At 47.6% G+C, this 23,123-nt stretch overlaps 11 protein-coding genes across 11 annotated transcripts; 6 read left to right on the forward strand and 5 right to left on the reverse strand.

The window, feature by feature from the left end:
- Window positions 1-94: 94 nt before the first annotated feature.
- Window positions 95-2,017, reverse strand: BGW36DRAFT_372461 (putative DNA damage response protein Rtt109). Its single transcript, XM_046215480.1, has one exon. The coding sequence runs from the start codon at window positions 1,909-1,911 to the stop codon at window positions 364-366; it is 1,548 nt and encodes a 515-aa protein (XP_046075611.1). The 5' UTR covers window positions 1,912-2,017; the 3' UTR covers window positions 95-363.
- A 219-nt stretch (window positions 2,018-2,236) lies between these two features.
- BGW36DRAFT_394926 (high-temperature-induced dauer-formation protein-domain-containing protein) lies at window positions 2,237-5,276 on the reverse strand (the record flags this gene model as incomplete). The annotated part of the gene is made up of 8 exons (XM_046217977.1): window positions 2,237-2,752; window positions 2,813-3,312; window positions 3,365-3,608; window positions 3,655-4,008; window positions 4,055-4,297; window positions 4,346-4,443; window positions 4,498-5,119; window positions 5,181-5,276. The coding sequence occupies 8 exons, from the start codon at window positions 5,274-5,276 to the stop codon at window positions 2,237-2,239; spliced, it is 2,673 nt and encodes an 890-aa protein (XP_046075612.1).
- Window positions 5,277-5,719: 443 nt separating this feature from the next.
- Window positions 5,720-6,794, reverse strand: BGW36DRAFT_405060 (nuclear pore complex component-domain-containing protein; the record flags this gene model as incomplete). The annotated part of the gene is made up of 3 exons (XM_046218951.1): window positions 6,661-6,794; window positions 6,356-6,600; window positions 5,720-6,323 (listed from the first exon to the last, which is right to left on the reverse strand). The coding sequence occupies exons 2-3, from the start codon at window positions 6,559-6,561 to the stop codon at window positions 5,720-5,722; spliced, it is 810 nt and encodes a 269-aa protein (XP_046075613.1). The 5' UTR covers window positions 6,562-6,600; window positions 6,661-6,794.
- Window positions 6,795-6,933: 139 nt separating this feature from the next.
- On the forward strand, window positions 6,934-8,990 carry BGW36DRAFT_336653 (uncharacterized protein). Its single transcript, XM_046212969.1, has 4 exons — window positions 6,934-7,589; window positions 7,638-8,017; window positions 8,073-8,750; window positions 8,810-8,990. The coding sequence occupies exons 1-4, from the start codon at window positions 6,968-6,970 to the stop codon at window positions 8,903-8,905; spliced, it is 1,776 nt and encodes a 591-aa protein (XP_046075614.1). The 5' UTR covers window positions 6,934-6,967; the 3' UTR covers window positions 8,906-8,990.
- Window positions 8,991-10,378, reverse strand: BGW36DRAFT_414981 (uncharacterized protein). The gene is made up of 2 exons (XM_046219304.1): window positions 10,193-10,378; window positions 8,991-10,132 (listed from the first exon to the last, which is right to left on the reverse strand). The coding sequence occupies exons 1-2, from the start codon at window positions 10,284-10,286 to the stop codon at window positions 9,159-9,161; spliced, it is 1,068 nt and encodes a 355-aa protein (XP_046075615.1). The 5' UTR covers window positions 10,287-10,378; the 3' UTR covers window positions 8,991-9,158.
- A 154-nt stretch (window positions 10,379-10,532) lies between these two features.
- BGW36DRAFT_394929 (putative mitochondrial ribosomal protein) lies at window positions 10,533-11,355 on the forward strand (the record flags this gene model as incomplete). The annotated part of the gene is made up of 3 exons (XM_046217978.1): window positions 10,533-10,722; window positions 10,825-11,206; window positions 11,271-11,355. 3 exons carry the CDS (start codon window positions 10,533-10,535, stop codon window positions 11,353-11,355), a joined length of 657 nt encoding a protein of 218 aa, XP_046075616.1.
- A 2,462-nt stretch (window positions 11,356-13,817) lies between these two features.
- Window positions 13,818-15,257, forward strand: BGW36DRAFT_356371 (uncharacterized protein; the record flags this gene model as incomplete). The annotated part of the gene is made up of 1 exon (XM_046213764.1): window positions 13,818-15,257. One exon carries the CDS (start codon window positions 13,818-13,820, stop codon window positions 15,255-15,257), a length of 1,440 nt encoding a protein of 479 aa, XP_046075617.1.
- A 667-nt stretch (window positions 15,258-15,924) lies between these two features.
- On the forward strand, window positions 15,925-17,134 carry BGW36DRAFT_372473 (succinate dehydrogenase cytochrome b560 subunit). The gene is made up of 3 exons (XM_046215481.1): window positions 15,925-16,099; window positions 16,156-16,240; window positions 16,358-17,134. The coding sequence occupies exons 1-3, from the start codon at window positions 16,060-16,062 to the stop codon at window positions 16,791-16,793; spliced, it is 561 nt and encodes a 186-aa protein (XP_046075618.1). The 5' UTR covers window positions 15,925-16,059; the 3' UTR covers window positions 16,794-17,134.
- BGW36DRAFT_372474 (uncharacterized protein) lies at window positions 17,018-17,721 on the forward strand. The gene has a single exon (XM_046215482.1). It carries the CDS (start codon window positions 17,130-17,132, stop codon window positions 17,367-17,369), a length of 240 nt encoding a protein of 79 aa, XP_046075619.1. The 5' UTR covers window positions 17,018-17,129; the 3' UTR covers window positions 17,370-17,721.
- Window positions 17,722-19,491: 1,770 nt separating this feature from the next.
- On the reverse strand, window positions 19,492-20,769 carry BGW36DRAFT_424526 (uncharacterized protein; the record flags this gene model as incomplete). The annotated part of the gene is made up of 2 exons (XM_046219976.1): window positions 19,492-20,408; window positions 20,469-20,769. The coding sequence occupies 2 exons, from the start codon at window positions 20,767-20,769 to the stop codon at window positions 19,492-19,494; spliced, it is 1,218 nt and encodes a 405-aa protein (XP_046075620.1).
- Window positions 20,770-21,074: 305 nt separating this feature from the next.
- On the forward strand, window positions 21,075-23,085 carry BGW36DRAFT_290100 (uncharacterized protein; the record flags this gene model as incomplete). Its single annotated transcript, XM_046210737.1, has 3 exons — window positions 21,075-21,470; window positions 21,538-21,932; window positions 22,059-23,085. The coding sequence occupies 3 exons, from the start codon at window positions 21,075-21,077 to the stop codon at window positions 23,083-23,085; spliced, it is 1,818 nt and encodes a 605-aa protein (XP_046075621.1).
- Window positions 23,086-23,123: the final 38 nt, after the last annotated feature.

Genomic DNA, 23,123 nt, shown 5'->3' on the forward strand with positions numbered 1-23,123 from the left:
TGGCTCCGGATGCACCGGACTTCACTTTCAGGTACCCGTATATTTCGACTACCCACGTCGGATCCTGTCGTGACGTGTCTGACGATCGAAGCTCAAAGAATTGTAATCTCAGCTTACTCGTGTAGCACGAGTGCATGTCTACATAAGCTAGTCTACAATACCCTAGCGAAAAGCGCCACAGCAATTTTCTAGCCTAATATTGAGGTGAATTTTCGACCCATTTATCCGTAGAGCAATAGCTTGGCCATGGCCCTTGGTATGCTAATATTACATCTCGATTATTAGCCGGCTGATATTGCGGCATTACTAGTAGTTTAAAAAGTCGAAAGATGAGATGTGCCAATTGACGAGCAAAGAGCAACGTCAGGTTTTCTTTTTTTTCTTTATAAAACTAGCATTGAGAACGTTGACTTCAGGTGACCCTGACTCCGTTTCAGCCTGCGTTGTGTTGCTAGATACTGCTTGCTCGTCCTTAGCCTCAACGTGTAATGTGTCATCCCCTTCAGCATCTTTCTTTCTCTTGCGAACATTAAGCCCAGAGTTTATCGTAACCGCCGCTGTTTTCGACGAGGTTGTAGTCTTGGAAATTTCTCTCTTGCCAGTAACGGGCTTTCCCCACCACAAAACATCAGCGAGCGAGGCAATCTTCCGAACCCAAGCCATCGTGCCCGCCATTGCGAGTTCCTCGGTTTCGAAATCTTGCTCGAGGAGCTCATCGTTGCCGCTTTTGTACTCCTTCTCACACAGCACGATCTCCCCTCGACCTGCCTCAGGCCAGAAGAATGTGTTGCCACGCACCTCAGTGTTAGGCTTTGGTTGGTCGTCTTGTAGATGGTTCAGTGACCTGTTGTCAGACTCTGCTTCTGCAGCAGTGCCAGATAATAACGCATCATTCTGTACCTTATCAGTTGTTCCAGCTTCTTGCGTCTGATTCGACAGCTTGTCTGAACTAAGAACACCAGGAGGATTAATAACCACCCAGAGAAACCCCACAAGCCTTCCAGCAGAGCACTCTTGTCGAAAGGCCATCATCTCCCAGAATTCATCGAGAGATTTAACACTTTTCCACTGACCAGCGATCGCGCCCTCGGACAATTCACCATCAAGGTCGACGAGAAAGCGCGCCTTGGGGTCATCCGGAAACCTCGGAACCAGACATCTCGGAGGCGCCTGGGGATGGATACAAATCTGGTTGAGGGGGTACGACACGCGCCATCTTGGATTCTTCTGATCATCCGACCTCGCCGTTGCCGGGAAGAATGCCCTTGTTTCGTACTTGTCGCAGCCGGGCACAAGTAAATACCCCGTAGCCGAGCTGCTCACACTCTCAATGCTCTCGTCAACAAGGCTTTTGCTGCCTCCGTCCTGAGATTCTACCGTGTGCTCTCGCAGAATCGGATCGGCGGTCTGGCACCACCATTTAATTAAGCCACGATCATCCAAGACATGCTTCTGCGCATTGTCGACGCTGCCGGGGAAAAGATACTGATTCTGTGCTCGCGCAAACAGTGAGAGCACCAATCTGATGCCGGGTCTCTGGTGTGTGCGGATTAAATACGACAAGAAGGTAGTTACAATCAGCCTGAGCGATGGCGGCTGCGCGTCCTTGTTGACGAGATGTATGTATCCCGTCGAATCCGCCTTTGAGACAAAAACAATAGTAAGCCGATCAGTCGTGTAAATCGAGACTTCTATACCCAACACTGCGATTTCGTCGTCAACATTCCCAAAACGGTTCAGACTGGCTACAAAGAAGTGGTTTTCGCAGAATGTGGCTTCGGGAGTCTCGCCTGGCGGCGCCGAGAAGATCGCGTCGCTGGGGGTTGGTGGAGTAGAGATGTGGCGCACATTCAACTTGATGTTTTGGGGCAGGACCTCAGCCAAGAGGTCTGCTAGCTTGGGGGTGGCCATCGGATAATTGGGGTATAGTGGATTAGAAAATAGAGCCTCTGGTTTGTTGTGAAGGCTTGCAGTGCGAATAGAGATGAGGAGGTCACGTGATCTGAGATTAGATTGTACGAGTATACATGTATACATTGATACAATGGGTATGAAGGGGTATGAATGACTTAATTTACTATCAATCATGATTCATACAATATAGAAAATAGCTCTTGATTTCATAACTGGCAACAATGCCAACATTGATAGATCGTTGAAACGCCGCACGCTCAAGTCAATAGAATGTAATTCCAGAATGAGAAAGAATAGAAAGAAAGGAAGGAAAAAAATTGGACTACACCTCTCGCACACTCGGCGATTGAGGATTAGAAGCTTCCTGATTACTGCCATGTCGACCGCGGAAACTCAGGTTTCCTATTCGGTTAACCAGATTGCTACCAACAGCATCGACAGCGCCGCGGGGAGCGAGCAATGAAGGACCTTGGGCTGCCGTCTCCTGGACTTTGAAAAGCTTGATGTTTGTGCTATTCCACACACCCACGGTTCCGGGCGTTGAATTGCTTGCCGATCCAACAACCATTTCACTGGAGAAGATGAACCCCCAGAGCAGTGACTCGTACCAGCCCAGGGCCAGTGCAGACCATTCAAAAGAGTGGACTTTTACTGGCGGTAGGTCCATTGATAGAGCATGGATGTTGGGTTCTTCGGCAAAAGTAGGGAGATTGCTGATTAGTGTTCTGCCTTCTGGACTGGCGGATGTTTGCAAGGCGGGGGCAGGGATGTGAGGTAGTATTGATGATATCACTGTCAGGACTGTGTGAAGAGGAAGCTCGACTACCCAGGACTCGATCTGCAGAGGTCGATTAGGCATGAGTCAAATGAATATTGATAGGAAGGAGGCTGGACTTACCCACACCGCCGTCGGAGTGAATTGGGCTGAAGAAGAATGAATCGTTGCGGAATAACTGTTCAAGCTCGTCAAACTATTTTGCCGTGAGAAGCTCAATTGACTAGCAGGCATTTTCCCTCGAGCCTTCTCTGACATCCCTCTCGTCTGAAGAGGCACAGCGTCATCAACCGACGACGAAAGTGAAGGTGCGCGCGAATTCCGAAGCGATGGAGATGACTGCGATGGCGTGTTTGGTGCTTCATCCTCCTCATCGGAATCGTCACCTCCAATGGCAAATGGGCTGCTTTCCTCCGGAATATGGGTCAAAGGTGCACCACCTGATCGTCGAGGCTCATCGACAGACTGTGAATTATTATTCGGAACATTGTCACCCGAAGAATTGACCTTTTGAAGTTGGTTCTGGCGTTCAATTTCCTGCTGGCCGCTTTCAAGGGTAAACGTTCGCAAAGCCTCGAATCGCTTTCTGTTTTTAAGGATGCTGTATATAAAGAATGGGTTTTCTGTTAATCGTTAGCCAAATCAAGCAGTACTGAATAACCGTCTAGTGCATACTTGTGAATTGGTACTCAATTATCAAGTTAATGAACTCAAGCAAAGCAGCTAGTAGCGAATGATTGGTTTCATTAGCGAGCAGAAAGCTCGGTGACGACATAGAAGCAAACAATTGTAGTATCTTTGAACAGGAGTTTGGTGATAGTCGTTCTATATATGCTCCTATATTGTTCAAAATTGCTAGCAGTGCAGGGTAAATTGCGTCCAATTTCCCTTTACTGGTGGTCATCAAGGCGTGTATAGACTAGAGTCGTTAGTTATTTCGCTTAGCCTGATTGGGTCAAACTCACGATTATGAGATAGTCGGCATAGGATCCTCGAAAACCAGGCAGGCGAATACTCGGAGGTAGCGTCTCTTGAGCCTCGAACTTCAGATTCAAACTTTTCCCAAAGCTGGCCTCGACGCTGAGAGTTTGGAGAATGAAGATGCACATTTTCACTAACCCCTGTTTGGATGGGTCGTTTTTATACTCAATCGCGTAGAAGAGGCAAAGTATGACAAAATCATGTGACCGATTGGAGTCGATGATGAATGATCTGAATCGTTTGTTGCACTGCAGCGCTTCCCAGAATAACATAAGCATTTCAGGAGCCCATTTGACAGATCTCTGACTTCCTGGAAGGTATGAAGTGGTTGCATGCATCTGATATCGTTAGCTAATATATAACTGAGATAATCAATTTCCTCACCGGCTGATTTAAGATCCTGGTCATCCCATCAACGAGGAATTGAAAATCCTGAGGTCGATGCAGCCGTCCAAAGTAATGACGATAGTAATTTTTAGGAGGAGCCCCACGGCCATCTTCAGGAATAGGGTAGAGAAGAATGACTAGAAGGAATTGAAGACAGTAAATCACGAGAGTTTGCTTTGGATCTTTCCAAACAACATGGTCATACGGAACTTTCCAAATGGCCGGGTTGTATTTAATCGTCTGAAAACTATTAGCAAGTTTTCACACAAGTACTGTCATGAATCTTACTGTATTCAACAATGAACATAAGACAGTCAAGACAATCTGTTTGTCAGGACACGAAGCAATGTACGTGATAGCTTTGACACCCTTGACAGGAAGTAGAGCTTGGTTCCACGTCAGTTACTAATCTAGTCACCTGAATATTAAGCAACACTTACCTGGAGACATGTACATGGATTTTCCAGTCAAAGTGAGAAGCAAACGTAATATTTCCATACGATTATTCTCATGTTCCTTTGTTGAAACCATTGCCGCGTTGCATCCAACCCCACTCTGCCATATTGAGTACGACACTTTTGCCTTTGCTGTAGCCAAGTGAGGGATAGTAAATCCGGTATGGAATAAGAGATCCAGCAAAGTGTCTATTAATTCCTCTCCCAGCGGCTTGGCGTCCTCAAGATCATTGTCCCGAGGGGGAGATTGGGCCTCTTCGCTGTCTGTATGAGCCTCATCAAATAACACAACTGATGCGACTTGAGCCTGACGGGTTTTCTTTTTGCGGCGCGCCCAGAAAAACTGCTCTTCCCATCCCTCTAAATGATCTGCTTCATGTATGAAGGGAAGAAGTCTAGTCAAGATGCGAATACAGTTGAGAGCGTCTCTGTCCGGGGCGATTTCGGGATCGGGGAACGAAGGATGGTTTTTCAGCACGATCAAACGAGAGCATATAGCTAGTAGTAAAGTTTCGAGATTGGGTAGGGCAGAGTCTCTCGCTCGGCGAATGTCAGCGGGGGTGAACAAACTGAAGACATCCTCGGTGGATTCGGGTAGTTCCCAGAACTACATCGATTTATGAGTTTACACAAGAATGAGATATTCATACGCAACAGCTGAAACGTACCTTCACCCAGAAAGGGTCGTCCGCGGGTATATTCTTATCCTCGTACAAGCGAAAGATGCCTTGTTTAAAGACGAGCTTCGATTCCGAGGCTCCCATCTCCGAAGTGACACTATCGATAGATGTCCCGCATTCAAGAGGGGGCCTCGATTGTGAAGCTGATAATGGGCACAGAAAAGCCTTAATATAGTCAGGGTAGTGTTCTCGAGTCGACGGGACGAAAAGGAGCTGTGTTTGTTTGTTTAATTAAGAGATGCGGGAAGGCTGCGACGTGCGGAGGTTACTCCGCTTTTCTATTCTGGCCTGAGGTACAACTTACAAGTCACAACTAATCCCCACGTTTTTTTTAACTATTAATGCTGCGTTGACGAGATGATCCATACCCTTCTTTCTATTAATATGAACACTGATAAAAATCCACATTGAATGCCCGAACGCTAGTAGGCAGACTAATTACTTTACAATGTATGAACGCCGGGTTGCACACTGCATGCCAATCATTCCCAAACTCCATCTTCCAGATATGCGAGTCAGAATATGCCTTAAATCAAATTGTTTCCACCCGAGTGCCTACGACTCTTCTCGTATAGCCACTTGTTGCTCAGTCCGAGTTTATTCCCTTTATTAACCAAAGGAGACGGCGAAGAAGGCAGTGACGACAGCGTAGACTCTCGTAGAGAAGAAGTAGACTCCCGTAAAGAAGAATTGAATGACGAGGACCCAAAGCTTTGTCGACGACTACTTTCCCGGTTTCCATTGGCCATCGCTTTTTGGAAGAGAGGACTGGTTGTAGGCGAGTATGACGACCTGCGAGGAGCTGGACTGCCGGTGGCTGTTGTCGGTGAGGTGGCTCTGCTTGTAGGGCTACCTGCGCGAGATCCAGAGGCAAGGCGATATCTTGGCGGCGTGATGTAGTGGGTTCCAGGCGTCGAGGGAGGGGCGGAGTTGGGATCTAGGCCAAGCAGAGCGCGTTGAGTGGGCGTCAAAGGGATATCAGAAAGATCATCCTTCGGCCGGAACAGCGGATACAAGGCAGCGAGGATATTGAAGAGGAAAAGGAGCCGTAAGGCTACGAATACGAGGCCCGTGTATGCTGCTGTTCCTGAAATCGCATCGAGACCATGTACACTAATAGAGTTAGCGACGCTGCGACAAAGGAAAAATGTAGGTAGTCTTACAATGATCGTAGAGGGCTTTCCACTACCAACGTCCCAATGACGGCGCTGACATTGAGCGCAATCGTCTTGACATTACGACTATCAAATGTTGCGGCATTCTGTCGTCTGATAATCTCTTTCAAGCGCGGATGGCGCCACTTTCCCGGAGTCTGGGAGTCGACATTGGGAGAGGCTTTGGGGGTAGATGGCGCTGTAATCGAAGCCATTGCAAGATAGTGAGAGGGTTGGGAATCACTTGGACACTGCTAGTAGTGTTGTCAGCCCAGTGGATTGGCTGGAGTCAAGAATTGCAGCGATTTACTTACCTCGCGAGAAGAAGCGAGAAACAATACAACAGAAACTTACCTTACTTACCTATCTTCTGTTACACGAGGCTGCGATCAGAGGGGTGTCAAGACCAGCTCATCGTTTGGTTGATGTCGTTACTGTCAAGTTGCTGCTCTCTGGTGTTGTCCGTCACGCTCTGCTGCTGCAGCGACCAGCCACCGCGGACCAGGCTAGGCTGCTTCGGGCAGCAGACCCCACGGCAGCTGCTTTATACCCCGAGTACCGTCTGAGCTTCCATCGACGACTGACCACTTCCATGTTTCTCATCCTAGACAGATGTAGCAAATGTACGCTGACATCTGCATTGAGTCGAATGATACTGCCATAGACAACCTCACGTGTATCCATCCCGCCCTCTTAGAGCCTTCCTTTTTCAAAATGGCTGCCGAAGTCTCCGGTTTAGCTAGGCTGGATGCCTTCCTGGCCGTGATATTCGCTGAATGGAGTATCTACTCGACTGCCATTGCAACCGCTATCGCTATTTTCATCACATACACCCTGCTATCTTCGAAAGAGCCCGATGTTCATCCTTACCTGCTCGCGAGGCAGGCTACCGAAGCTCCTGTTCGACAACCTGGCCAGTCGGCAGCTTTCAGAAGCATGGAAGTCCCGCATGGCTATCCTTTGAGATCAGGCCTCAGTGTGAAGGACCCCGAAGCCCCGAAATGGAGCGGTGGTCGAAATGGAGACCTTCGCGATATCTGGAGAGCTGCTGCTCGTGGCTCGACAAGCGAGGCGGGTCAGCGAGGCAAGATTTACAGCGTACTAGGGAAGACTGCAATCGAACATAACGTCGATGACCTCACGGCAGAAATCAATGTTATTGGCAGATTTCTTCACGAGTCGAAGGTGAAGAATGTGGCAGTTAGCCTATCCGACTCAGTTGAGCTGCTGGCCTCTATTTTTGGTGAGTTCGTTCTATTTCTTTGATCAAGCATATTCTGACTTGGTATAGCTGGCGCCTTCTACAACTTCCATATGGTGATCATCCCGCACAACCTTAAACCAGAAGAACTGGGAGGCTTCCTCAAAAAGGCGGAGGCTCACGCGCTGGTCGCCGAAGCCGGTGCAGTTGATCTTACAATCGTTACCAAGGGCAATGCGCAATTGAAACAGGTCATCTGGGTAGCGAAGCAAGGCAGCAGGCATATGGACTGGAACGATGTCCCAGAGGGCATTGGAGGCAATGTTGATGTCTCTGTTTGGCACGAAGTTGTCAAGGACAAAAAGACGTTGACTGATACTGAAGTTCCGGCCTACGATCCCAAAACCGAAACTCCTTCTCTTTCCGCAATATGGAGTTCATCCGGTGAGTTCATTGAATACCAGCGTCACGTAAGTTTACCAGCTACGAACCCCTTTGAATTTAGACACTCATTTTAAACTGTAGAATCTTGTGTCCGCTATTGGAGCACTTCTTAGCTCGCTTCCAAGATCCCAACGATTGAGCTCCAATGATGTGGTGCTTTCTATCGACTCGCTCTCTCGACCATACCCATTATGTTGGGTGTTGGCTGCGTTGTACTCGAACTCATCTATTGCTCTCAACTCAGTGGCGGGCGAAGAAATTGACTTTGCACTTGCAACTATCGGCATATCACCAACTGTAATTATATCGTCCGCACGCACTGTTTCACAGTATCATAAGCTGTCGATGGCTCCCCGTACAGGGCTGGTGGCCTCCCTCGGCCGTTGGGTCCAAACACGAGCACTTGATGCTGGGAGAATGCCATCGCAGAATTTTTTCAGTCGGCTAGCTAGCCTGGGACCTACAGCTGAGCTGTCATTGTCGAAATTACGCTTGCTTATCGTTCCATACCGTGTAGATGAGCCGTCGGAAGACCGTTTGAGCTCAGAGCAGCTGACCGACTTGCGCATCTTCACGGGAGCTCGTGTTATCTATGCCTTGACTGCTCCGGGAGTTGCTGGTGCTGTCAGCCAGAGCCATATATTTGATTATAGACGGCGCCCAGGCTTGGCACACTTCGGACCTCCATTGAGTAGTGTAGAGATTGTTCTCGATGGTCACACCGAGGACTCTGGTATCGAAAGAGCCACCGAGGGACAGGTACAGTTCTCATATCCTTTTTTTTCAAACGCAGTTAGCCTTCTAACTTCGCGAAACAGCTTACTATCAGAGGACCGGCCGTCGTACCAGGAGCAGTTACGCTCACCGCTCGTGCGCGTTTCCTCGAGGACAATACCTTGGAACTGCTCAAATAATGACCTCCTGGCAACCGAAGACTGTTTCATTGAGCCAGAAATATCAAATATTATGCAATGATGAATCAAAATATTGAATGATATTCCTACATTAAAACTATGGCGTTGATCTCATGGTATTTGATATGCTACACGAAACCGTATTTTTCGTAGACCAATAACGTACAAATTCCACTTCAGACAATCCACTTCAGAGTTATGATACATTTTGAGGGTCGAAAAAGGAAAAGTTCTCGAATGTAATGCTAGTAGATTACTTACCAAGCAGAGCTGCAGCGAGTTTCAAACCTCTTGATGGATTCTCCTGCCTTTCACTATGTGCATTGTTTACTAGGTCCGCAATCACTTTCTCAAGCTCCTCTAAACGCGCCTGGATCGCCTGCTTGAGTGTCACATCGCCAGAAATACTGTCCACTTGCTGCGCCAATTTCAGACCCGAGTGAATTATAGCAAGTTCCCCCAAAAACTTGTCCGTTAGGTGCCACGAGGAAAGCTCCCTATCAAACCCAATAAGATGCCAATTCGTCAGCAATTTGCGAGCATACGACACAATATCCCCATTAATACCCCCACCCTGCTCGAGCGCACGTGCAGCACTCAATTCCAGAAGAACGCCGATAAAGAACGGCTGATACGTTGTACCATGACCGGAGTATCTAGGCCTATGCTCCGGCGCGTCCATCAGTGAGGCCAGCTGCTCAGCCTGCCTGAGCGCTATCGCCACCTCCTCACCCTTGAACCCTGCATCCGCAGCGCGATTGTGTAGAGCCAGAGCAAGCTGGTATCCGACCAGCCGATCATCCAATGTAAACCCCGTGCGCTCCCATTGTTTCGCACTCTCGATAACCGCGCCTAGCGCATTACAGTTTCCAGCTAATCGCGCAAACTTCTGGAAGTTGTGTGGGCCAAAGAGGTACCTTGAGTGTCGACATCCGATCAATAGCGGCGTGAAGTTTTGCCAGTCTTGCGGCGTTTTCATGGCTTCCACGACTTCTAGGATTTTGTGTTTCGATGGTAGGTCTTGGTGCGTCCGGGGTTGGAGGACGAATTCTTCGGAGCCTATCGTTACTACTATATTCTCATTGCTGATTCGATCGTGGTATCGCTTTCGAAAGGTTAGGCGTTGCTGAGGCTTGGCCAGATACATTGGTGCGAATAGTTCTGATCGTATGTGGCTCAATCGCTTCTCGAGATCTGGGGAAGATGACGGGCCGAATGAGGGTACGGCTATGCTCAAATATAAATGTTAGTAAATATAAGGCGGCTGAGGGACAGTTTGTGAAGCACCTTTGGTAGATTGATTTCTTGTCTGTGCCAAAGGCGTCAAGGTCTGCCGTAGACACCTGGCGCGAAATAGCTGTCCTATGGCATTTTGCGCCATTGTAGATACCGAAATATCAGTAAGCTGAATATTTCTGTATCCGTAAAGCAATTCGTGAAAATCAGAGATCGCGAATAATGACGCCGTGTTCTGGCTGCTAAAGAAGTTTGTACCATCCCGTCGGGCGGAGTCTGAGAATCTGCTAGATGCACGGACCACATCAATCAACCTCCGTTGTCGATGTGCAATCCTCACGCTCGACACAAGGCCCTCCAACAACCCTCTATCCTCGCACCGACATTCACAATGGCTGCGCATGTGCCAGCTCTCCGGCCGCTGGCCAGCTTGAGGCCGAGCAGTAAATTGCTCTGCCGTCCGCAGACCGCCATGCTCACAGTCACCACGAAATGGACGCCGCGACCCAAGCCAAAACCTTTTCCTGAGGAATTGCCCCAACAATTCTGGTCACAACTTCCTGAAAGATTTCGACCGCAAGGTATTACACCCGTGCCATATTCCCTGCATTTATGGTTCCTGCATATGCTATAGCGCAAGGCTGCCATACCCCGAGACCAAAGCTGATGTTTTGTCTACACAGAAAAAAAGGAAATGAAAATCTTCCCCCCACCACCCTCCAAAGCAAACATATGCAGCGAACCCGTCGCCGCCATCGCAAATGCACAACTGGCTGTCCTCGATCCAACAGGCGACCGCATGGCGCTGTTCGACTACCGACGAAGCGCCCGCAGCGTCAAACCAGGCGACATCATCCGCGTGACGTTCAAGAGCGGCGATCCATTTTCAGGCGTTGTGTTGGCTATTCGATCCCGGGGTGTTGATACTTCAGTTCTACTGCGGAATCAATTAACCAGGGTTGGCGTGGAGATGTCGATCAAGGTTTTCAGTCCGAATGTCGAGGGCGTGGAGATTGTGCAGAGGACGGAAAAGAGGAAGAGGAGGGCGAGGTTGTATTACATGCGGTACGTCTTACTTTTTATTTTCATTTTGGAGTCGCGTTGATACTAATTTTTGATCTTTAATTAGGCAACCTAAGCATGATATGGGCAGTGTGGAGAATATTGTTAAGAATTACCTACGGCAGAAATCTGCCATGGCTGGTCGGGCATAGACGAGACTATCGCTATTTGTTTTGTTCGAGCACGATAATTGTACAATATCATTTACAGGCGTCTATTATATTAAATTATATTTGTGTACTTTCTGTCCGTTGCAGCAAACGTCCGTCCTAATTTAGCCGATGAGCTCTACGGTAGGTACTCCCTCCATTAGAGCGCCGGAGCTACGATCTGTGGCATGTATGGGGTAGCTTAACAAGCAATGGGATGGTCAACAGCATAAAGCTACTGTGTATCGGCGTGTTCATCAACCATAGGAATCGGGTCAGACCTTGAACACTCACTGGTTGACCAATACCCAGATATGGCCAAAGTACAGCTCTGCCATTGCCAGCCGGTTACACTTCATGACAACTGGAAGCGGCTAAATGATCCTTATTGATCATCACCATCTCGTGGCTGCTCGCCTTAACTGCCATCAGCACCATGTGTGGCATAACAAATGAACTACGTCGGCTTAAGACTAGGAAGGCTAGCATGTACTGCCTGGTGCTTGTATGAAAAGCCGCTCATCACTCCATTAAGAGCGATCTGGGATTCAACGAGAGAGCTTTCAAATCGGTGCCTCTTGGCCTCTTGAAGACTAATCATTACGCCTCTATCAACCCAAGAGAAAGGTGGCCCTAGACCAAGTTCACAGCCAAATCTGGCTGATGCAAATAACCTGATCGTTGCGTCATAGAGAATTCTATCCTGAATCCCAATAGGGAGACAGTTGATTTTACTTGGCTGTGGCTCGGTGCTGGTTGTGTTAGTTGCTCAGAGAATCATATCGATGGTAGTATCGGATATAGGGATGTCATTGAATAGCGTTTCGGGCCCTGTTTAGAATAGCTTACTCCTTGTGCCTTGCAAAGAATGACTGGCGAAGAGTTAGGATAGCATACGTTTTTATGTTAGTTGTGGAATTTCTAGGTGGTAGATATTCATCTATATGACGTTGCACTATCTCAAGGACCTCTCGGATATCCCGTTCTAGGGCAAACCAAGACGATCTGGCTTGGACAAGAGTTGCCTCAGGAGTCAGCTAGTTAGGCAGGTCTACCAATTGAACATAGAGCTTGCCTAGTTCAAATTATGTTGGCCGAAAAACCACCACACCAGAAGGGGCCCCCCTTATTAGTGAGGGTAATTAATTTGGTACTTATTGGCTGGCAAATGAGCAGTTGTCAGAAATTAAGTTTATATGACAACATCATTCACAGGACATACTGAGACATTTTTCTTGACCCACGAGGATACAAGAGAACAGCTCGAGATAAGTCGCATCCTTGTCAGGTATTCTTCTGAGTAAGCCTACAAAGAGAAGTTCCTGCAGCTTGCTGTTGGCATGCTATTGTGATGAGGTGCTAGACCCAAGAGTTTACCTTGCACGGTAAAGACCAAAACTGACAGAACCAAAATGGTGATGTGTTGGTTGAATGGTGAATGATGAAGGCTCGTCGGTTACCTCAAACACAGAGCACGTGATAATTCTTTCTGGCAATACACCGACGCTTTGTACTAGGCCCCATAACCGAACAAGGTTCATAAACGGTATTCAAACTTGGCTCGACGCGCTATGCATACTCCCAAAGAGCGTATTACAGAAGCTTCTGAGCCACTAATTGAGGGGAAGCACGACTAGTAAGGCGAAGCTACGTGATTTTAATATACTGGCAATCTGGCACCACCCGGTCCTAGGCAGCGTGTTCTCTACCACCCTCATCACCTCAGATAATATGGAATTCGTAATGCCAGAATCTGCCGTCTTAGAACCGTATTGATGTTCTTATCTGAATTCCACTCAGCCAACGAGAACTTACAAAACTATGCTGTAGACAGACTAGAATGAAAGCAGGTGATCAATTAACGATATTTGCCGTGCCGATGCTAGAACGATAGGCTGCACGCAATAGTCTGTGGTGCACTGTGAGTAATGCCAAGCAAAAGTCGCTGAGGAAATCCGATTTTTCGTCCTTCGTGGTGAGGGGCAGCACCGAACTCGGCTAGGATCGTTTCGTGTTAATTATTGGCAACTGTTATTATATTATATACAGTGGTGTAAAGGTGATGCAGTGGACCGCGTTGGCAAATAGGAAGCGCCGCTGCCATCAGATAATGCGGTTACATCATGTGATCATCGCTAGTGCGATCAGATATGCCGAAATCGGCATGTCACGTGGGACGCACGATCTAATCAATCAGTTCTGATCAAAATCGAAATCCAGCTTCCTCCTTCTCCCGACGCTGCTCGTTCCTCATGCCCTTTTGCTGCCAGGCTTTACCTCTAGTTGCACCAGGCCCCTGTTGTGGTCAATTACGCTGAATCTGCGAAAGCAGGCTTGACTTCTGCTCGGCGTTCGCTGACTCTTCCGCTCAGCCCCAAAGCCCGCCAGGTTTTTCCGAGAATCGCCCAGGAACCCGAACCAGACCGCACAGTAGAGGCTTTCCACCTCCACGCATCAAGCGGGCCATGTCGTCTGCTGTATCAACTCCATCTTCTGCAGCCTCACCTGGTGCCGTCGCACCATCCCTGGCACCCGCCATGCAGTCGCAGGCGTCCCCCGCCGCTATGTCGCCGAGTCCCGGCCTTTGCGGTTCCGTCACCACCAAGGAATGGGTTATTCCGCCGCGACCGAAACCCGGAAGAAAACCAGCCACCGATACACCCCCAACCAAAAGAAAGGCTCAGAATCGCGCTGCGCAGCGGGCTTTCCGTGAAAGACGTGCTGCTCGAGTCGGTGAACTCGAGGAACATGTCAAAAAAATCGAGGATGATTTCGATATCCGTGAATTGGATCTCAGAAACAAGACAGTCAGCCTCTCTAAAGAGTTGGAACAATCCCAGAATGAGGTTTCGTGGTGGAAGAAACGTTGCTATTCGCTTGAGCAGGAGCTAGCTCTTGAAAGAAAGGAAATAGAAGCACTACGGAAACAGAATACCGCGGCAATTCCAGATACTGTGCCGATCAACATACGTAGAACAAACAAGTCCAAATCCAGTGATCAAGTGGTCGAAGATAGCGCAACAAGCCATCCTCATGCTGTAACTGAGCAACAAGACCATCTCGCAGGTTGTGGTGGTTGCTCAACGACTCATTGCCAGTGCCTGGAAGATGCCATCCAGATCTCTCACTTGGTCGATAAATCCACCCCAAAAGACGATGGAAATGGAACTCAGGAGCCTGCGGTAAAATATGATCCGGACCAGATGGAAATAGATTTCACGGAACGCTTTGCTGCGACTCGTGCACCCGCTTCAGCTGATCATAGTGCTACCTCTACGCCTCCAGTAGAGCGCTGTGGATTCTGTGGGGACGGCACTGCCTGCATCTGTGCAGAAATGGCAGATGCAGCCTCGAGACAGGAAGCTCCCGAGCAGAATCGTCTTGCACCTATCCAAAACTACTCGGCATTCACACCACCCCCCTCCGATGGCGATGTGCGGGAAATGACATTGCCGCCTATCACCCAAGCTACAAACCCCTGTGCCAACGGCCCTGGAACTTGCACACAGTGTCAATCTGATCCTCACAGCACGCTGTTTTGCAAAACTCTAGCTGCATCGCGCGCCGCAAGTGGGCTCTCTGGATGCTGTGGTGGTAAAGGGACCGATGGTGGTTGCTGCCAATCTCGACCACAACCTCGTGTCTCCGTTGCCGTTGACGCTACGCCTCTTACTTTGACATGCGCTGATGCATTTACTACACTGTCGCGTCACCCAAATTTCTCACAGGCTAGTGATGAATTGTCTAGCTGGCTTCCAAAACTACATACTTTGCCCAAGCCACGCGAGCCCTCTCTGGGTAATGGACTGGGTGCTAGCATTTCTAGTAGGCCAGCTATGGAAGTGGAAGCTGCTAGTGTCATGGGAGTTTTGCGATACTTTGACAGGAGGTTTGCTTCAAAGTAAGGTGTTGCTGTACTGTAGAGTCGATATACTGAGCACTGTACATTTACCACTTCTATACCCACAAAGCACTCGCGCCGCAGATGATGACACTATAGTGTATACCAGTGGTCACCCACCACTGCCGAAGTTGATTTCGGACTAGTCTCATCTGCAAAGGTTGAGAGATCTACAGAATGGCTTTCACCTACAAGGCTAAATTTACAATGGCCTCACATCCGTTATGAATGATGATATCCGGCTCCTCCGCCACTCGATGTAATTATATGGACTAGATAGGCAGGAATGTCGTCCAACATGATGTTGAATAAAAAAGTCACTAGCATTACCTTCGAATTAAACGAATTAAACGATTTAAAGCAGCTTAGATGTTGTGTTGTTATGTAACCCTGATATGAAACCCTTCCATTTCATTGACAGAAAAGAATGGGCGATTAACGACGGGCAATCCCTCTCAGGACCTCTCAAGTCATCTCTGCGACAGCGACAGAATGCCGAGTCAGTGAGACGGACTGTCCACAATATTATCATTCCAGACGCACTGGTAAAGATTGTGCAGGTGAGGCCGATGAGAGAGGAGAAAGAAAAAGAAAGAGGAACAAAACACAAGCACAACGGAAGCAAACAAAAATTGGAGGAACAATGTTTTCCCGATGTAACTAATTGGCCGGCTCTGATTGGCCGCGATGATCTAAGCGGCAACAGCAACCCGAGGTTCCCCGTGACTCCGGATGCGAGAACGCTTCTTTCTCTCCATCACCTCGACGTCGTCGGTTGCTCTAGAGTAGCGAATTGAGGTGCCAGCATGATCTCACAAAAGGTTGCGCAGCAGTCGCTGCGGCGATGTACGTTCTCTACCATCTATCCTCACCGCATCAACCCGCATCGCTAACCGCTCCAGTGGCTTCGCCCTCGGCTTTGACGTCGTCGATGGCCAAGTTTGCTTCTCCCGCTGCCATTGCGACTGGTAGATATATGCAAATGAGGTGTGTATGCCCCTTCAAAATATTTTCAAAAATATATTTTCTTCGCGAATGACGTGTGTTGAACCGTCATCCGCATTGTGCGCATCAAGCCAACTCGGCTAACAAATGTCAATGTAGACCAACATCCTCAACTACAACCACAACCGACCCGACCAAGATCCTCGCCGAGCAGCGCCTGAACCGACCCGTCGCGCCGCATCTAACCATCTACCGGCCCCAGATCACCTGGTACGCCAGCGCTCTGCACCGCATCACCGGCTCCCTCGCCTCCGGCAGCCTCTACCTCTTCGCAACCGCGTACCTCGTTGCCCCCGTCGTGGGATGGCACTTGGAGTCTGCATCGATTGCAGCTGCATTCGGCGCGTTGCCGGTTCTCGCCAAGGTTCTTATCAAAGCTGCGCTGGCTATGCCCGTCACCTTCCACAGTTTCAATGGTGTTCGCCATTTGATTTGGGATTTTGGCAAGGCACTCACGAACAAGCAGGTCATCACCACAGGCTGGACGGTGGTTGGGCTTAGCAGTGCTGCTGCGCTTGCTCTTGCGCTTTTGTAAAGTCTTTCCTTGAATTCAATTTCTTATTGTTTGTTACATTATCGTTATATGAGGCAAATATAGCAATATGAGGATACAATTGACTTTGTCACTTGAATCAACCCAGATAGTACATGTATGCAACCGACATGTCAAAATCGGCTCTTGTATATGAAATTATCATATCTAGAATACATCTTGATACATCTATACATGCATGACAATACAACAGAGCAGACAACACCTGAAGCACCTATGGCGAAATCTCATGAGGACTGAAAGGGCGCATTCTCTATGCCATTCACCATTCACCATTCACCATTCACGTAGGTCGCTAATAAGTAAAGCCATCAATTAATGATCTCGATTCCGATTCTTTCTAGTTTCCTGTTAGCATCAATTGACACCCGTTGGCTTTGCAATCTCATGTCGGACTCATACCATGTTCAATCCTGTGGGTTGATACTTGCAGTCTCATGCAGGACTTGGTGGCGGGTTCGGCGGGTATTGAGGAGAAGAAGGCGATTCGTCGACCGAGTGAGGCATTGTGCATTCTTTGATGTCCGGGATAGAGGCAGAGTAGATGTATGTGTTTAGACCATACCACAATGCTGACATATTCGACCCAAAGAGACCGCAACCAACTTCAGCGTGGCTTCTTGGACGGTTTAAGAAACCAGCTGATGAAATTATCCGCTTGAAACCCGCCTAATCAGAGGAAAGAATATAATAGAATAAAGATGTTTCAATATGTCGAATATCCAGACAGCTGGACCATTTCAAATTGGGGCATGTAACCCTTTTATAATGTCCAGCCGTCTATTAACGCTGGACTGGACATAGACCAATTCACTATTTCAATTCGCCTTACATGTACATTATTCGCTACATGCATTATTCAGTCCAACGGATAGCAGCTGCCGGTTCCGCACTCGTGCATGTGCAAGGCCGTTATTGGAAATTCTGAGAATCAGAATGTTTCACGGGGTAATGCACATCTCCATCTGAAGAAACGGTGGACTGTGTTGTACGGCAGCAAGCTTTGTTATAGGTGGAGTAAAATGTTCTCGTACAAAAATTACATTGTTTTGTTTATTAGGAATTCAAATGTTAATTGGATAGTCCAATTGTACTGTTGCTTTGCTCTGCATCGTATGTACATTTTCAACTACCACAGGAAGATGTATGAAGTCATTGCTTAATAGGATCTTCCATCATTGCGAATAATCAAGCCATAATGACTATATTCTCACATCCCCGTATTTTTAACCGTCGGCTGCTACATTGGCAGGCCGGCAAAGTACTCTTTCAGCCTGTTAGCTGCAGAGGGCCTTGGCTTGCTCGCCTCTCCAAAGGACGCAGTTTGACGTCTAGAACGTGGCTATTCAGACCTGTGTTACCTCTGGCATCAAGATGTACTTAGGATGTTTTGTCCTGTCTGCATGTAGCGAATGAGAATGTGTGCGTGCGGACTAGTTGTTTGTTGGCTTGTTTGGTATGTCTTTGTAGGCTACTGCAGTGTTTGATCAATACTTTAGATATATTGAAAATTGGGGATTGATGTTTAATTGATATAGGAAAGGAAATTTTGAACTTACTCCCGCGGATGGATAGCAACAGAACCCCGTCCCTTCCCAGGACGCATGCAGGACGCATGCTTGTACACCCATGCGATACCAAGCACCCGGATGTCATTTACCACGTGTTTCCCGAGAAATGTCCTACTCAGCCATGCACTCACATGCGTATTCCCGTGTTTCTCGATCTTGGATTCAGGTGCCGGCTACATGTACGTGTCAACCTTCCACCATCAACCAGGTTCATCAACCATCAAGCCATGCGTATAGCGTCTCTACAACATTTGAGCTTTGCGCCACTTACTCTTCTTTTCCTATTCCTCACCGCCGGAATGGGTCTTCTGCACATCAATTGAACTGCATGTGTTTGACATAAATAAGCTTTGTGTAACTGGTCAGGTACACTGTAAGTTGTCCGCTATAGGGCCGGTCGACGGGCTAGATACTGCAAGGGCAGCGAACGGCATACCTATGGTGGTGGCTGAAGTGGGTTCCGTTTTTTTTAATTATTCGTATATGTCATGTCGTTACCATTTCTAGTCTGGTATTTGATTAACTGATGTCCTTATTGGGGATGTGATAGCCGAGGACAGGGGAACTGTTGGATAAGTTTGCTGATGCTAATAATAGTAAGATTCTAGTGAGGAAACTTCTATGGCTTTGACTTAGATGTTGTCTATCAAGTATAAAGGGGCAGGTCGTATTACTGAATGATTCTCACTTAACAGATCTTGCAAAGTTTCTGCGACTTTGCTAAATTCTTCTGGAGCGGACAGAAGACAATCAGGGATGTTTATTTCTGGAACGAATTCATCATGAGATGACTGCTCCGTATTTTCAAAGGTCACTTCTTCCCTCTCCCCCATCTAATGCTTTAGAACTTCTATCGGTGGGTGATTACCTCTAATCATCCCGCCACTAATCTTCCTGCCACGCTGACACGGATTAAAATGGACGCGACGCAAATGTGAGCTGCACTATAATTGCCGCCATATCTCTTGCCATTCCGACAGGCTTTGCAATCGACAAGAAAAGTTTTGTCAGGAGAGATATCGACGTACACCTAGTACTTGCGCACCACTCCATGAACATGTTTAATATGGTGCTTCAAATCATGCTCTCCGCCAAACCCGTCGGGGTGGTTAGTCCAGATGTGGCAAAAAGTCTGGCGGGGGCCGAAATGACGCCTTAGGGTTGGCAGCGATCTCTTGTTTGAGAGGGAAACCCTGGTCTGAAAATTTCTTTATTCCAGCATCATTTTTGGGATCATTTTTCGTTGAATCGTGCAGACCTGGATGCCGATTTGTAAAACTAGGTACCTCCTTGCCCTTGTTACGCTGCGGCAGATTTGTTGACAGTGATTTTGAGGACTCTTTCTCGGTCGCATTCGATTCAGTGGAATCATCTTTGCTGGCTTTATTAACTGTAGGAGGAAGCGCTAGAAGATATAGTTTGTCCACATGCTGCGGTATATGCAATTTAACAACTCCCTGATTATTTTCTGCGTACTCCCCACACAGAGGGCAGATAGAATCAAAACGTTCGTGCAGTGTCAAGGTCTTAAAGTAGAATTTTAGGGCATCCTCAACATCTGTCTTTAGCAGGACTTCTGCTTCTGTTTGGTGCTTCGATTTCAATTTGCTCTCCCGCACGAGGTGAAATCCATTCAAAAACCAAGCGAGCTGGTGAACTAGGTCTCGATCAGCCAATGGAAATTGACGATAAATCTGGTCCACAAATTTTTGGCACTGGTCTCGAGAAGCTAACGTCCCCCCGTGCTGGCTTGAAGGGCCGCTGTCCAGGTCGCTGATAGGGCATTCGTACATTGAGTCAAGATCAATCAAGCACTGCACATCAGTCTTGAGATCAGCGACCATATCTTCCAATGAGTCTTCATCCAGTGAATCAGATGTATAAAGATAAGCGCCCCCCTCGTTTTCTGGATCCTGTAGTTCATCTTGAATAGTATACCACACTATTTTGGCTTCGGAGAGGCATAATAATAATTTATTTTTTTGGGTACTGTCACTACTACGTGAAGTGAATTGGATATGAAGTCCTGTTTTGAAGATAACTTAGCCCTGCAGATGCGTGGGATTGGCTGAAGAAAGAAACATACTTTGCATTAATACTCTGCAGATTCTAATCAACGGCTCCAGTGTCATGCGTTGTAGCAACCTGGACTTTTTCAAAAGCCTATCGAGATTTCCAGCTGCAACCCCATATCCCTGAGCCCAAAGGATAAGAGAACTATAGCTGCTTTCGAGACCGCGGTAAATAGATTTTGGAATATCTCGATTCAAGGATGTCCGCCTAAGGACTATGCGATAGAATTTCATACATTCGGTGTATAAATCGGCTATAATATCTCTCTTATTCGATAGTCCTGCTAGGTTGGGTGTGCCTGACCGCTGAGGCATTGCGGGTGCTGCTGGGCTGAGAGACGATGACATTTTGAAAGTTTTTAGATATTAATCCAGCATTTTTCAACATACAACGAAATTTGTCTTCTGTGAATATATAAAAGCCGTGATAATCTCAGCCTGATACAATCTACATGCACAGCCAACCCCTCCTGCAGGTGGCTACCTAGTCAGCCTCGTAGGCGGCTCGCAGTCATATATCAATGCTTTATAGCGCAGCCCTTCTAGCCTTGAATTAGCAATGTAATAGACAGGCACACAAGCTCCAGTGATGCTTCTGTACTTTTTCGCGCACATTCATCATGACAGATCCAGTATCTCTTGTCCTCGGAATCACCCCCCTCGTGGTCGGCGCTATCAATGTCTATAGCACGATACATGCCAAGTTCAAAACATACCGTAAGTATTCAAGAGAAATACTCCGCTTGAACCGACAACTTGAAATCCAGCGTCGCGTTTTTCTAAACGAGTGCCATTTTTTGCTACGACTTGTTGTGACCGACGAACGCACCATCTGGGCCATGCTCTCCAATACTCGGCATGATGAATGGGCTAGTAGGTCCATCGACCAGCAGTGGAGGAGATACCTGGATGAAAATTATGATACCTGTTTAAAAATTGTGGAGGAAATCAACGAAAAACTGGAGGAGCTTGGCGTGAAGTTCAATCATTTTGACTCCATTTCGGCGCAACTACCGGTATGACCTAAACTACGAACCTGACGTTCAATTTGGGGCAAGAATCTGATAAGAGGAACTGATCTAGGAAGAGAATTCACAACGGAGGTTAGATCGGATACAATCAGCCATTAAGATGTCATTTAAAAAGCCCGGGTATGATCAATCGATCAAGGCTCTTCGCACGGCGAATGCAGATTTGCAAACACTGCGCAAACATCTCAACGAGTTTCAGAACACCAATCAATACCGAAACAACACCTCAATCGATCGCCGTGGAAAGCGACGTCGTGTGGAGTATACCCAATATGAACCCATCAGGCATGCCTCTCGAGCGCTGCACGAAGCCTTAACAACGGCGTGGCCCTGTTCCCAACCCACCCATCTCAGCCATTATGCAAAGTTGTTACTGAGTGTATCAGTCGACCAGGAAGTTAGTCTACATTTGATTATTCTGTCAGAAAATTCCCGTCGAAACATAAGGTGAGCAGTACTGCATTTCTGAGATTGTTTCGGCCTTCTCATTTTCTGTTCTCTTTTTTGTTTCCTTTTTGTTCCGTAATGATGGCTTCAACGAATGAATACTAACACCCGCTTCCAAATTCTTAGACCTGATAATCCGGTGCGTTTGTCAGTACGTTCCTATAACCAGGCACGTATTGATCCCGGTTTCTCTGGTCCACTCCCAGCGGACGCGGCGAAAAAGGTAGAAATGCCGAATGGCGAGTCCTCACGCCATGTTGCAGAAGAAGCTACCCATCGACTGGGGAAAGCTCGTAAGCGAAAATTGGCCAATGGTATTTCTGATGGGTCTCTACACAAGGTGAGACCGCGGTGGTGCGACTACATGGATCTTCGCAGTTCGTCGGATATTTGTTCTGACCTGGCTCGACAAGCGAGACCATGTCAGAAAAGTCAAAGAGAAGAAAATTGTATTGGATATATTGATACAGATACAGTCCTTGATAAGTACCGCCACCTTTTCTTCTCAGGTAACAGCAGGGTGAATGAGCTACTCCAGACGGAGACCCATGGCAAGCCAGCACCTGTGTATGAATTATTAAGGCAGCCTCTGGATAATACCTTGACGGTAGTGGATCAACTGAAGCTAGTGCGCACTTTAGTTTCAGCGATGTTACAATTTCACACCACTCCCTGGTTGAATGAATGCTGGAGGCTGCAGGATATTGGGTTTTTTCGGTATGGTGATGAGTTCTCCGATGCGTCTCTACGTTCCCTACACGTCACTACCGAGTTTTCCTCGAAAGGACGTGGTGATCAAATCGGTATGGATGGAGTAGAAGACTACAATAATCCAGCCATGTCGACTAAAATTGAAGATGCTATGCTTCAGCAGGGCATCCGCAACCTGCCATTATATAGTCTAGGGGTAGTCCTACTCCAGATTGGACATTGGGCACGGCTTAATGGGGGAGATATTCGCGGGGTTCGAAGGCTTGCATCCCAGGCTTGTAGGCTAGGGCCAAGATACAAGGAAATCGCACAGAGATGCCTCGATTGCGACTTTGGTTTTGGGAATGACCTTTGCATGCCCCAACTCCAACAAGCGATTCAGGATAGTGTCTTGGACGAAATTACTGGAATGATTGACAGTCTTGATATTAACAAGGATTGATTACTTGGAAAGCTGAAATTTCCGTTCCAATCTGGAGC

Source organism: Talaromyces proteolyticus (genome assembly GCF_021365285.1).
Source record: "Talaromyces proteolyticus strain PMI_201 chromosome Unknown BGW36scaffold_3, whole genome shotgun sequence".
Taxonomy (NCBI): domain Eukaryota; kingdom Fungi; phylum Ascomycota; class Eurotiomycetes; order Eurotiales; family Trichocomaceae; genus Talaromyces; species Talaromyces proteolyticus.

Bases quoted from the DNA above. Each gene is read 5' to 3' on its own strand.
- BGW36DRAFT_372473 (XM_046215481.1), top strand. From the start codon at position 16,060: ATGATCTCACAAAAGGTTGCGCAGCAGTCGCTGCGGCGAT. The intron at 16,100-16,155 runs GTACGTTCTCTA...TAACCGCTCCAG, and splicing joins GCAGCAGTCGCTGCGGCGAT to TGGCTTCGCCCTCGGCTTTG. The intron at 16,241-16,357 runs GTGTGTATGCCC...ATGTCAATGTAG, and splicing joins GGTAGATATATGCAAATGAG to ACCAACATCCTCAACTACAA.
- BGW36DRAFT_372474 (XM_046215482.1), top strand. From the start codon at position 17,130: ATGATCTCGATTCCGATTCTTTCTAGTTTCCTGTTAGCATCAATTGAC.
- BGW36DRAFT_372461 (XM_046215480.1), bottom strand. From the start codon at position 1,911: ATGGCCACCCCCAAGCTAGCAGACCTCTTGGCTGAGGTCCTGCCCCAA.
- BGW36DRAFT_336653 (XM_046212969.1), top strand. From the start codon at position 6,968: ATGTACGCTGACATCTGCATTGAGTCGAATGATACTGCCATAGACAAC. The intron at 7,590-7,637 runs GTGAGTTCGTTC...GACTTGGTATAG, and splicing joins GCTGCTGGCCTCTATTTTTG to CTGGCGCCTTCTACAACTTC. The intron at 8,751-8,809 runs GTACAGTTCTCA...TTCGCGAAACAG, and splicing joins AAAGAGCCACCGAGGGACAG to CTTACTATCAGAGGACCGGC.
- BGW36DRAFT_414981 (XM_046219304.1), bottom strand. From the start codon at position 10,286: ATGGCGCAAAATGCCATAGGACAGCTATTTCGCGCCAGGTGTCTACGG. The intron at 10,133-10,192 runs GTGCTTCACAAA...ATTTGAGCATAG, and splicing joins AAGAAATCAATCTACCAAAG to CCGTACCCTCATTCGGCCCG.